The sequence below is a fragment of the Geotrypetes seraphini genome, chromosome 2, assembly GCF_902459505.1.
Source record: "Geotrypetes seraphini chromosome 2, aGeoSer1.1, whole genome shotgun sequence".
In the NCBI taxonomy this organism is placed as follows: Eukaryota; Metazoa; Chordata; class Amphibia; order Gymnophiona; family Dermophiidae; genus Geotrypetes; species Geotrypetes seraphini.
In genome coordinates, this window is record NC_047085.1 from 57,535,819 (window position 1) to 57,548,246 (window position 12,428).

At 43.7% G+C, this 12,428-nt stretch overlaps 1 protein-coding gene across 5 annotated transcripts in view; it reads left to right on the top strand.

Moving 5' to 3' along the window:
- The first annotated feature begins 1,020 nt into the window (after nt 1-1,020).
- RSPO2 (R-spondin 2) overlaps nt 1,021-12,428 on the top strand; it is a 226,913-nt gene continuing 215,505 nt past the window's right edge. Inside the window, exons 1-2 of one of the 5 annotated variants that reach the window (XM_033929967.1) lie at nt 1,021-1,100; nt 1,913-2,276. In XM_033929967.1, the coding sequence (XP_033785858.1) occupies nt 2,183-2,276 (94 nt within the window). In that variant the 5' untranslated portion in view covers nt 1,021-1,100; nt 1,913-2,182. Of the gene's footprint in view, nt 1,101-1,288; nt 1,457-1,504; nt 1,535-1,912; nt 2,277-2,500; nt 2,644-12,428 lie in introns of those variants that run through there. The other 4 variants (XM_033929968.1, XM_033929969.1, XM_033929966.1 and 1 more) reach the window with 4 other exon arrangements.

Genomic DNA, 12,428 nt, shown 5'->3' on the forward strand with positions numbered 1-12,428 from the left:
CTAGGTAAGTGGGGGCCAGACCAAATATTGATTTATAACACAGACAAGAGAACTTAAACAGGATTCGTGCCTCTAGAGGCAGCCAATGGAGTTTTTGATAGTAGGGGCTTATGTGTTCCCACTTCTTCAGTCCAAAGATCAGTCAAGCTGCTGAATTTTAAATGACTCTGAGTACCAGTATTAGTTAGGCCTATTTTTATAGTAACTCTCAAGCAACCAGAAACTATCAATCCCCATGGGTGCCGGTTAACTGAGAGTTATGTATAAGAATCATTAAACTCATCTAGTTCTCAGTTTCATTCCTGGTGCAATGCCACAGACCCTAGTTGATCTCGCTCGGTAAATTATTTTTGTGCGACTCCAATGCCGTTTGTTTGAGACCAGATGCTATTTCAGGGGATAGATACCACCTTGGTACCAGTTCTGCCAAACCACTTCCCCCCCCCCCCCCCCAACTACTGCATCAGGACAATTTTTAAATTATCAAGAAATGATAGGCATTTCCTCGTACAAAGTCTGTATTTCAGTGGGAGGCTTTGGAATACCATTACCTCTTCCTTGCTGTATTTTTCTTTCTTTTTTTAAATTATATTTCGGTTTGTCGGAATTATCCTAGTAAGGGGGGGGGGGGGGGGGAGGTAGGCAATTCCGGCCCTCCAGAGCTGGAGCCAGGTCAGGTTTTCAGGCTATCCACAATAAATATGCATCTCAAGGAGACAGCGCATGCATATCCATCTCATACATATTCATTGTGGATAGCCTGAAAACCTGACCTGGCTCGGGCTCTGGAGGACCGGAATTGCCTACCCCTGTCCTAGTCGGCACCGAAGCACTGAGCCTGGGTACGAGGCGGCATCCAGCTGCGTTTGCCTCGGGGGTCAGAACAGTGGCCTCGGGGATCCCTGGACACGGGTGGGCCTTTAGGACCCTGCGGGAACCTCAGGCTCCGGCGAGTGGAGCTTGCTGTGTTCTAACAGCACCACCTACGTCTTGAAAACCCCCAGCGTCTGCCACGGGCTACTTCACTTACATCTTCATTGGGGGGATCTCCAAGCACAAAATACAGCGCTTTATCTTGGCAGACGCTGTCAGCTCATCTGGTCAGGAACTGTATAAATTATACATATATATATATAAAAGAAGCGGAGAGTTTTGGGATTAGAATAATAAAATAAGTCCCCTCAGCCCGGGGCAAGTTTGTTTTTATCGGAAGACTACGAAAAATATGTGCAGGAAATAAACTTTTCATATCCACCGCATATTTGCAAAGAAACCCCGAGCAGCCGGACAAGTGATTTTGGCAACGCGGACGAAAACTTTTATTCACCGCTGACCACACGTGTTGCGAGGGAGGGGGGGGGGGCTGGTCTGCTTGCACCCCCGACTCTTATAATGCACCGAGGGTGGGGGCCAGGATTAATAAAAAGGGAGAATGGTCTTTGCGTGACTGAAAGAGGTAAGTCGTTATCTAGAGGGGACCCCCCCCCCTCCTGTTAAAGGGCTCCGGGGACCGACTGGGGAGCACGAAGAACAGGTGAATGTGTTCGGGGCTAATTGAAAGTCGGTTGTGTGCACACGCGAGTTCAGCCAGATGCACACACAGGAACACTGGATTCCGCCGTCTACAATATGCCATCAGTGAACTTTGAAGTTGTAGCGCTATAGAAATCGTCTAATGGGAACGATCTATTGAAATCACTATTGTAGCACTATTGAAATCGTCTAATGGGAACGATCTATTGAAAACACTATTGTAGCACTATTGAAATCGTCTAATGGGAACGATCTATTGAAAACACTATTGTAGCACTATTGAAATCGTCTAATGGGTTGTTGTTTTGTTGGGGGGGGGGAGGGGGGTTCTTCTCTAAACATTTCAGCTTGTTAAGGCTTTTTTTTTTTTTTCTCTCAGGTTTATGAAGGAGATGCTTGCTGAAGTTATTCCAGTTCAGCCGAGATGTCTCTTGGACGAGAGAGCTTTCTACCTGAATCCCACCCCCCCTCAACAATTCCTCTGCCGTGAGACCCTGTCACAGCTGAAATCCGAGCCTTTCACTGGTCCTCCCTCACTCTAAGCCCCCTCCTATCCTCCACCCCAGAAAAAGATTTTCTGCACTTTACCTAAGACCAGTCTGGCATTGGTGTCTCTTTCTCTGCTCTATTACGACCTCCAGCCGCCCAGATGCAGCTTCGGCTCTTTTCATGCGCTCTGCTCATCTTGAATTGTATGGACTACAGCCACTGTCAAGCGAACCGCTGGAGAAGGAGCAAGAGAGGTCAGTAGCAAGTGCGCTAAGAAATACGCAGTTTGTACAAACATCGGCTTTCCGGGGGGGAGGCGGGGGGGTGTCTGTTTTTTTCTCACCAAAAGTAGCGACTTCGATTCAGGTGGTCTCACGTGACGCTCTCCCCTACCCCAGTGAACCGCTTGCCCTAGCTCCTTCTTGCACCTTTCTCAGTAGACCGGTTCGGGCTTCGAGACTCCCTTTGTACGTACAAACGACGTACGCGTTGAAATGGCATTGCAAAACGCGATGTCTTTGCGCGCATGCAGAGTTAGTGATCTTAACAGAAAAAGGAGTTTTTCCCGGGTTAAGAAAAGTGTGGACAAATCTGCAAGTGAGTGGCGTGCTCTGCTAGCAGGTGGGCTACAAATCATTTCAGAGACAGGCCCATAAGTGGTAAGGGCATTAAGCTGTCTGACAGCTTTGTGTTATTCAAGCCCTGCGCTAAAAGGAAACACATGGGGGGGGGGGGGTAGCTCACCAAATTGAAGGAAATACGTTAATTATAGGTAGGAAAATGTTTTGCCTGCTGCAAATTCATAATTACAACAACCGTCTTGGCGCGCTCTACATGTGACGGATTATTGAATTTAGCTTCCTACTCGGTGTCACCAGCTCTGCAATTACAGTCCCCGAATGGTTTGTAGTCTGGGGAAGTTTTTTAGGGTTTTTTTTTTTTTTTTTTTTTTCTTCCTTTCCTGAGAATCTAAACATATCTGCCCGAGGCTGGTGGCAGAGCAAAAACATAAAACGGAATGGTCTGCAGGGGCTGGCGATTTATAAAATAAAGCTGTTTTTAATTTCTAGACTAAAAGCTATGAAGCCCTTGAGCTTCCTCTCCCATTAGAAAATTGGAGAACTCGATGTTAGCTAGTGAGTATAGGCGCCACATTTCAAAATGATTAGGGATTTAAAAAAAACACCCCCCAAACAAAACCACAATATAGGGAAGGGGTAAAACATGGACCTCACGGACCTCGCGGATCTATTTTACCCTTTCCCTATAGCGGGAAGGGGTAAAACGCAGACCTCGCGGACCTCCCGGACCTCCCGGATCTATTTTACCCCTTCCCTATAGCGGGAAGGGGTAAAACGCGGACCTTACGGACTTCGCGGATCTATTTTACCCTTTCCCTATAGTGGGAAGGGGTAAAACGCGGACCTCGCGGACCTTACGGACCTCGCGGATCTATTTTACCCCTTCCCTATAGCGGGAAGGGGTAAAACACGGACCTCGCGGATCTAAATCCGCATGTCCTTAAAAATCCGAGGTCTGTGCATTGACAAGTCCGCCTTCACTTTCCCTGCAGCTCAGCTCAGGCCCCCGACTCCCTCGCGGACCTCACGGATCTGAACTGCACGTCACAGCCTTAAAAATCCGAGGTCCGCGCCACTTTTGGTCTCTGGCTCTGACAGAGCTCTATGACAATTTAACTCTGACGGATCCTAATGCTCTCTCCTCCCTATGCTAGGATCCGTCGGAGCTAAATTGTCATAGAGCTCTGTCAGAGCCAGAGACTAAAAGTGGCACGGACCTCAAAAGTGGCACTGACCTCAAAAGTGGCACGGACCTCAAAAGTGGCACAGACCTCAAAAGTGGCACGGACCTCAAAAGTGGCACAGACCTCAAAAGTGGCACGGACCTCAAAAGTGGCACGGACCTCGGAGTTTTAAGGACGTTGCGGTTTTAGATCCGCGAGGTCTGTAAGGTCCGCGTTTTACCCCTTCCCCAATATAGCTTCTCCCTGGACATAAGAAGCTTGCCCAATATTTTGGGTGTGCTCGGCGCCCATACAACTGGCTCCTGTATCAGCCTGAGACAGTCACAATGATGTAATTCGGTGCAAGGCTCGTCACCACCACTTTAGTTTGGGGGGGTCTGTTTCTGGGAATGTTACTTTGATTTCTGCTTTCTAACGGTGACACCATACTGTACCATACCATATCGGCTAACTGGGCAAGACGAATGATTCTTGCCGTACCACCGAGGGATGGATCAAGTGACTTAAGCTATTGATCTTGTGATTTCTCACACGGTGGTGGTTTGAGAGTAACTGTACAGCAATCTTCTTGTAAGGCTTTAAAAACATATAGATCTATATATTTTTTTAATTTTCTATACCGTTCTCCCTGGAGAGCTCAGAATGGTTTACATGAATTTATTCAGGTACTCGAACATTTTCCCCTGTCTGTCCCGGCTGGCTCACAATCTAGCTAATGTACCTGGGGCAATGGGGGGATTAAGCAACTTGCCCAGGGTCACAAGGAGCAGCCTTGTATATATATATAAACGACTTCTGTGTACTGAGCCAGCTCTCGAACTTGACGATATACATATTGATTTTGATACTCTTGGGTTAATAGGTCCTGATTTTCCCGTGATATAAACGTTTTATCCGACCCGTGATGTGATTTGTTTACAACTAGCTTGTGGAGAAGTGACCCTGCGTTTTTCAGTGACAAGAGTTTATCATTTCCTCCCTTTCAACTGTATGCACTTTGGCCATATTTATATTACGCTTTTTATAAGCAAGAAGAGACATTTTAAAGTTTTAACAGCGTACCAGAAGTGATATACGGCGTGATAGGTGCGGGATACATTGCTTGGGACACTTGATTGTGTTTTATTTAGCATTTATAAATGAACTGCCATACATCAGCATAAGGGTGATTAAACAGTGTTTCTCAACTTAGTCCTGGAGTGCCCCCCCTTGCCAGTCGGGTTTTCAGGATATTCACAATGAATATGCATAAACTTGATTTGCATACATTTTATACAAGTTTCTTTCATGCACATTCATTGTGGATATCCTGAAATCTGTCTGGCAAGGGGGTACAGAAGAACCAAGTTGAGAGAAACACTGTTTATAGTAGATGCGGGCCCATCAGTAGGGTTTCACCTACCCAATTGCCCTGTTTGTATATGGGCATGATGAGTTTCGTAGTTAAACCTTTCCTACTTCCCAATACTGAGCAATCCGCAGAGCTGGTACTAGTGGGTGCTTTGGCTTCAGACTTGTGGGTAAATCAACCCATTTGGGGGTAGGGGTAATTTTATAAAGCACTCTCCACGTGGAAAGCATGTTTTACATACAGGCAGTGGATCATGTATATACAAATTCATAAAGTTTTATAAGCAGGGATGAATACAAGTGCATGCATACATTTACAGGGGCACGTTTAAACACGTTTCTGAGCTGGTGAGAATTTTTGTGCCCTTGAGGATTGGTACTGTAGGAACTGCTTTCATGAAAGGCACTTGGGTGACTTTTTTTTTTTTTTTAATGTATAAGCATTCCTAAAAATATAAGCACCTATGTTAAAATTGCTCCCTTTGTGTTTTATCATGTACAAAATTTGCATGGGTTGTAGATAAGCTGACGTATCTTACCACTCGAAATAACAGATCATATTTCATGTTCTGGCACTGTATAAGATCTAAGTACTGTATACGCTTTAGTGTGTTATCTTTCTACATTTTGTTTGCTCAAGTCTTGGCCACATTTGGCTTAAAACCACCTGCAAATTAAGATACTATCCAATTATGTTGTGTTTTTTCAGTTTATTACTGTATTATTATTTTTTTTGCAACTAAATCTTTTGGAACAGTGTTATATTTTTATTGCTTGTTTAGAAAAGACTTGTGCATTTTACTTTCTTTGTAAGAGAACATTAGTGATGATGTATATTTGGAACTTTCAACAATGTTGCTGTGGAATATATACCTTTACAGCACTCATGTGGACAACAGGTGTTACTACACTTTTTCTTGTAGATAGAATTTAGCATGTTATTTAGATTTTTTTTTTTTTTCCGGGTAAGCATACATCTAAACATCTCGCCTCCACCTAGGGCAGCTAAAAAAAAAATTAAAAAATACAATATTTGAAATGATTTACTTTGTACTATTTGACGAATGAATTTAATAGTGTAAACAAACAAAAAAAAACTGTTTTAAAAGGGACTTAAGGTATTCTGAGGAAGTTAAGAATTAGTAAACTGATACTAGTTTTACAGTTTTTCCAACGAGAGTGCACAATTTGGGGGGGGGGGGGAAGTTCTCAATCGGAAAACGATTGCAGTACGGTGCTTAAAAAGTGACCAGACAATCTGGGTCAACAAAGGGTATACTATATGTCTTTTTAATTAAATGTGGAACTACTTAGTGTTGGCTAGACGTTGCCCTGATGGTAGCAGTGTTCCCCGTTTTACAGCCCGAGCTTAAGTATTGCATTGTGGGAGTGCTGACATGAATAGAGATCGAACTCAAAGTTGTGTGAATTGTTCCAGTTCCAAAAAGTAAGCTGGTTTTAATTGATTTCACGTCCTCTGATTGATCTTAGACCAATTGTTGTACGCATACCCACAACTGGCTTTCTCTCGACAGACTGATGTGAATTGGTTTCCTGGTCAGCGCTTGGCTACCAGCTAAGCAGTCTTTAGTACTAACAGTTGACACTTGGATTCTTTTTCGTGTCATTAACATCCCCCCACCCCAATTTTGGTTTTAAACAATGCAAGGCCGCATTTGAGGCGGGGAAAGGACATTGGTGCAGTCCTTTTGGGGGGGGGGGGGAAACAGAATCTTGTGCCGTGCTTGGTGGTATAATGAGGTACAGTCTTAAAAAATAGACCTGGATACCTCCGTTCAGGAATCTAATTCCTGCAATTTCACAATTTTTTTTTTTCTTCTTCCATAAGCCATCTGCAACTGGTTAAGCATTCAATATGGGGCACTAGCAGTAAGCACATCTCTGGCATTCTGTTTTGCCTGTTACATGATCTCAGATGCTGCTAATATCGTTTTCCTAATGAAATAAAAACTCTTGGCAGAGATCTGCTATTTTAGCCTGTAGAAATCAATTGCATCCACTCCAGAATGGAAAGCAAATATATATCATTTAACCTTAAACTAATGTTTTACTTCCAAACCAATTGAAAAATCTGTACTTGCACTGTCGTCTTGGTGGTTGTCCTTTAATTGTGCTGCTGCCAGGAGGTTTATGGGGGAGAGCAGAGCTGGCGCTTGGTTATTAAGTGCCCCAGGTCAACTCTAGCCTTGCATCCCTTCAATTACACTATTTTATACAACTCCTCCATCCAAGTTTTTTATTTTTTTTTTTAATAATTAAACTTAACAGATATCACTTCAACTAAAATAACTTGTGGACATGCATAAAAGTGTACACTGATGTTTTGAGTCTCTGCTTTGCGTGGGGTTGTAAAACTACAAAAAGGCAGTATACAAGTCCCACTCCCTTCCCCTTTTAACAGCAAACGCACGCAGCGCTGCACAGAGTCACAAAGAAGAAAACAGTCCCTGTTCGAAAGAGCTTACAATCTAAACAGCCAAGATAGACAAACAGGATGTCATGGATACGGTTAAGGGGAGCGTTTAATCTGCTTGCTGGGTTGGTGGGCAGAGGGGAGTACAGGACAATCGAGCCATTGTGACATCACTGATGAGGTTGGCTCTTAGGCATTGGTGGAATGAGGCATTATGACATCACAATCTCAGCTCTGCTTCCCAAAGGCTGAAACTCTTCACACTACTACTACTACTATTAATTATTTCTATAGCGCTACAAAGACGTACGCAGTGCAGTACAGAGTCACAAAGAAAACGTTCCCTGCTCGAAAGAGCTTACAATCTAAACAGCCAAGGCAGACAATAGATACAGTTAAGGGGAACAGTTAATCAGCTGGCTGGGTTGGAGGGCAGAGGAGTAGGGCTAAGGATTGAAGGCTTTCAGTCTGCTTTTAAACAAGGGAAGGGGCTTGACAGACAAACTCGGGAGTACCTTACCTGTGTCGTCTTCTTTGTCTTATACTTTACCTTTTGAGATCACTTTTTGGCCTTCACTAGAGGGGGCTTAATGACCTTGTTGCACATATTTAATAAACTACAGCATCCTATTGCTAAGGGTCCTATTGAAATGCATCCAAATGCATTACGTGTTGGCTTGCATTCAGCACCGACGGGCTTAGTCCGAAATGTTATTCAAGCACAGGAGTAAGTGTTGTGCAAGGAGTCTGTCTCCTTCATTTTGGATCGCATGCAGGTAAGAAAGAGGTTTGAGCTATTATAGCAACACACATCCTTCAATTACTTCTAGTGTTGCTGTCCTCCTGCCAGTTTTTTTTAAAAAACTTATAACTGGGTTCTTTTCTTTTACAAAGTAGCAAAAGTAACACAACTACCTCCATAGATAAAAAGTAGAAATTAACCCCCCCCCCCCCATCATGTCCCGAAGTTCTGAATCTCATTTCTGAGGGCTGATCAGTGGTGTAGCTAGGACTGAATGAGCTCTGGGTGCTTGGGACAGGAGAGGGACACAAAAATGCACACTTCTTAAAGCTGAATAGCGGAAAATTGCTAAGTAATAATTTATGGTGAGAGTTGTATATTGACGTGTGATTATTAAATCATATAGCTAAATCTGACCACTTCCTAAAGCTGACATAATATACTTTTTTTTTTCCTACTTTTGAGCATCGCTTTGATTCTGGTGTGTTTCCTGATTTTCTATGTCTTTCCCCCCCCCCCAATGTCCTTTTGATGTTCTATCTGTCCTTCCAGTGCCTGCCCTCTGTGACCCTCTCCTATGAGTCACTTTCCCTCTCCTGTCCAGTTTTGCTTCTTTGTCCTTGTCCCGCCTTAGCCATCATCTGTGTCTCTGTCCCTCCCCATGTCCAGCTTCTCTCTTCCCTTCCTCCTCCATCCCATCCCTGACCCCTCCCTCTGTGGTCAAGTTCCACTGCAGCATGTGAAGGTAGCGATGTTGAACCCGAGTGGAGAGGAGGGGGATTCGGTGTCAGTCTGCAACTCCAAATTTTGAATTGATTTATTAAGTCTGCTTTCTGGTTGTAGCCTTGCACGTTGGTAAGCTGCCAGTTATTTCTTGAGCCCACCCTCACTTGAATGGCTTTCTCTGCAGTGATTTTTAGTTGGCAATTTGGTTTAAAGTTAGAATTCAGTGATCCAAAACTGACCAGTGCAGAAAGGGACAGTTAATTACATTGGCAAGTGTCGCTAATCTTGCCACATGCCCAGCTGCCAGCTTGAGTGACGCTCTCAAGTTTTGCCTTGCCCAAGTGGAGCGGTCATTTGTTCATGTTGATAGTATGCTGCTAACATGTTAACCTGTGCTGGATTTGATCCTGGCAGTTTTGAATCATTCTCTATTCGCTGTGATGTGACCTTCCATCTCTTGCCATGTTGGTGGGACTAAGATCCCATTTTGTCTAGAAACTTGGTCGCTGGTGGTCCAAGGCATTTGAAACCTGCATTAGACTTGGTAAAGTTCATGAGGATTTCTTCAGCTAACTGATCGTAGGTCTGATAACAACATCGTATGTTGTTTTGTAAGCTTGCCTGATGATAGTTTGGGTGAGTGAACAATCTTTTGTCCTTGTGGCTGCAAGAGGGCATCAGATTGCCTGAGTGGAGTAGAATGGGTACAAGTGGATCAATTTTTCACTCCATCAAAAATTACAAAGACTAGGGGACACTCGATAAAGTTACAGGGAAATACTTTTAAAACCAATAGGAGGAAAAAAAAATTTTCACTCGGAGAATAGTTAGTTAAGCTCTGGAACGCATCACCAGAGATTGTAGTAAGAGCGGATAGAGTAGCTGGTTTTAAGAAAGGTTTGGACAATTTCCTGGAGGAAAAGTCCATAATCTGTTATTGAGAAAGACATGGATCGGTAGCATGGAATATTGCTACTCTTTGGGTTTTGGCCAGGTACTAGTGACCTGGATTGGCCACCGTGAGAACGAGCTACTGGGCTTGATGGACCATTGGTCTGACCCAGTAAAGCTATTCTTATGTTCTTATGCATCACACCTAGGATTGGCACTGAGGGATTTCCAGGGAATGGATGGGAATTATCTGCATGCGATGGCCCTAAATCCTTCCATTTTTATCCTGGAGCAACTTCCATGGTGAGCACCCCAGAAAAGTAGCAGATCATGAGAACAGCACCAATAAAGTCTTTGGGCTAGATTCACTAAGCAAACCGATTGGTTTGCGACCCCTGTGTGACTTGATTTCCCTCCGACCCGATTCACTAACCTCTCTGCCGATCCGATTCTGATCCGTGCATGCAAATGAGGGGAAATGGCATGCAAAGTAGGCAGTGACGCGATTCACTAAACAGAAGAAGGAAGACTGATTGTGTTTCACTTCTTACCAACTCTCTTTAAAACCACGGGCTGGCAATGTGCTTTTGCAGAATACATAAAAAAGGAATTCTTCCTTTTTTATGTATTCTGTAAAATGCATTGCCAGCCCCCTGCACTGATGCCCCCTGCCCAGATGTCCATTCCTCAGTGCTGATGCCCCCCCCCCCCCCCCCCGCTGCTGCCCTCCTGATGCCGAAGAACAAAAGGCAGGAGGGATGCCTACTTTCTCCTGCCTTCTCAAAGCTGTCCTGGCTGTGCCTGGCCTGGCTCACCTCCCACCCCGTACCTGTAGCTAGGCCGGCCAGCTCGCCCATTCCACGTACCTTTAAAATCATTGGGGGCAGGAGGGGTGCTCAGTCCCTCCTGCTCCAGGCCTCCTCCGACACCCTGGTGCATTATGTAATGCATGGTGAGGGGGCCCAAGGCCCTGATTGGCCATGGATGGGGGGCATGTCAACGATCATCCCCATTTGCATGCAGCCTTTTGTGAATTTGTCGGTCTGCATGCAGTCGGGAACGGATCAGACATGGAATCGGGGGTTAGTGAATCTAGCCCTTTGTCGGGTTTTCTGAAGCAGGTGGGTGCAAAACGCATCAAGGTCTGCCTAAGACTTTGCTCCGCTCCAGCGCAGATAAGTTTAAAAAAACCTAAAAGACCAAACTAATGCAAGATTTAACTAGCAAGATGTTGAAAACTTATCAAATGCAAAGCCATGTTATGTGCTATGATTGAAAAAGGAGAGTTTTTCCTGCTGCTGGAGCTCTGCTCTAAGGCCTCCTTTTATGAAACTGCGCTGAATTGCCCGCGCTGTTCCCAATGCTCATTGAGTTTCATAAAAGAGGTCTGGTCTCTCAAACTTTTTTCTGAGCACTCAAAAAAAAACACAACATGTTATATTGTATTTGAATTAATAACCATTGAGGACTCTTTTTGGTTGTTATATTGTATCATATTGTCCTTGGTGACACATTTGGGTATTATGTATCTCCGGTGTGTTAAAGTTCTAGATCTAACAATTAGTATGATATAAATAGGGAGATATAATGTTATATTCTGTGATTTTCTCGTTGATTACTGAACTACTGTTGATCACAGTGGTATCTTCTAAATATGTTATTACTTCAAACATATAAAACTATATGAATATATATCATAAGGTGATGTGCTCAGACCTTTTACCCAATAAATAGTGTAGTCACTACAATGGGTTTAACAAGGGGACCATCATTGCAACCACCTGTCCCCACCCTCCCTCATTAACTTATTGTAACGCTAGATTTTTACTTATCTGAGTATATATTCATATAGTTTTATATGTTTGAAGTAATAACATATTTAGAAGATACCACTGTGATCAACAGTAGTTCAGTAATCAAAGTTCTAGGTCTGCCATTCTGTAAGCAGCTAACTGCGTTTTTAAGTGTGAATTTTTTGAGTTGCTACATGTCTTCCTATCTCATTTTAGTTTGTTACAACATTATATTCAGTCTATGGTGCACAGACATTAAATGGTGGATCAGGGGTGTGTAGAAGGTTACTGACACGATGGCCTAGAGCTTTTTGCCAAATGCAGCCATAAAATGTCATGAGTAGGTCAAGACCAGTGGGGGAAAAAAGGGGGGGGGGGAATACATTTTGAAGGAATTGGGGTTCATTTCACTGATGTTGCTCAAGACTTGTTCTTCCCGTATATTTATTCTCATAGTTGTGGAATTTTTCCATCTTGATTGAACTAGGATCAAGTCTTGCTACCCTAAATCTGTGATGGCATGTCCAAACCTTTCTTCAAACCAGCTACGCTATCCGCTATTACTACAACCTCTGGCAATGCATTCCAGAGCTTAACTATTGTCTGAGTGAAAATTTTTTTCCTCCTATTGGTTGTAAAAGTATTTCCCCATAACTTCATTGAGTGTTCCCTAGTGTTTGTAAAAATTGATCCACTGGATAGAGA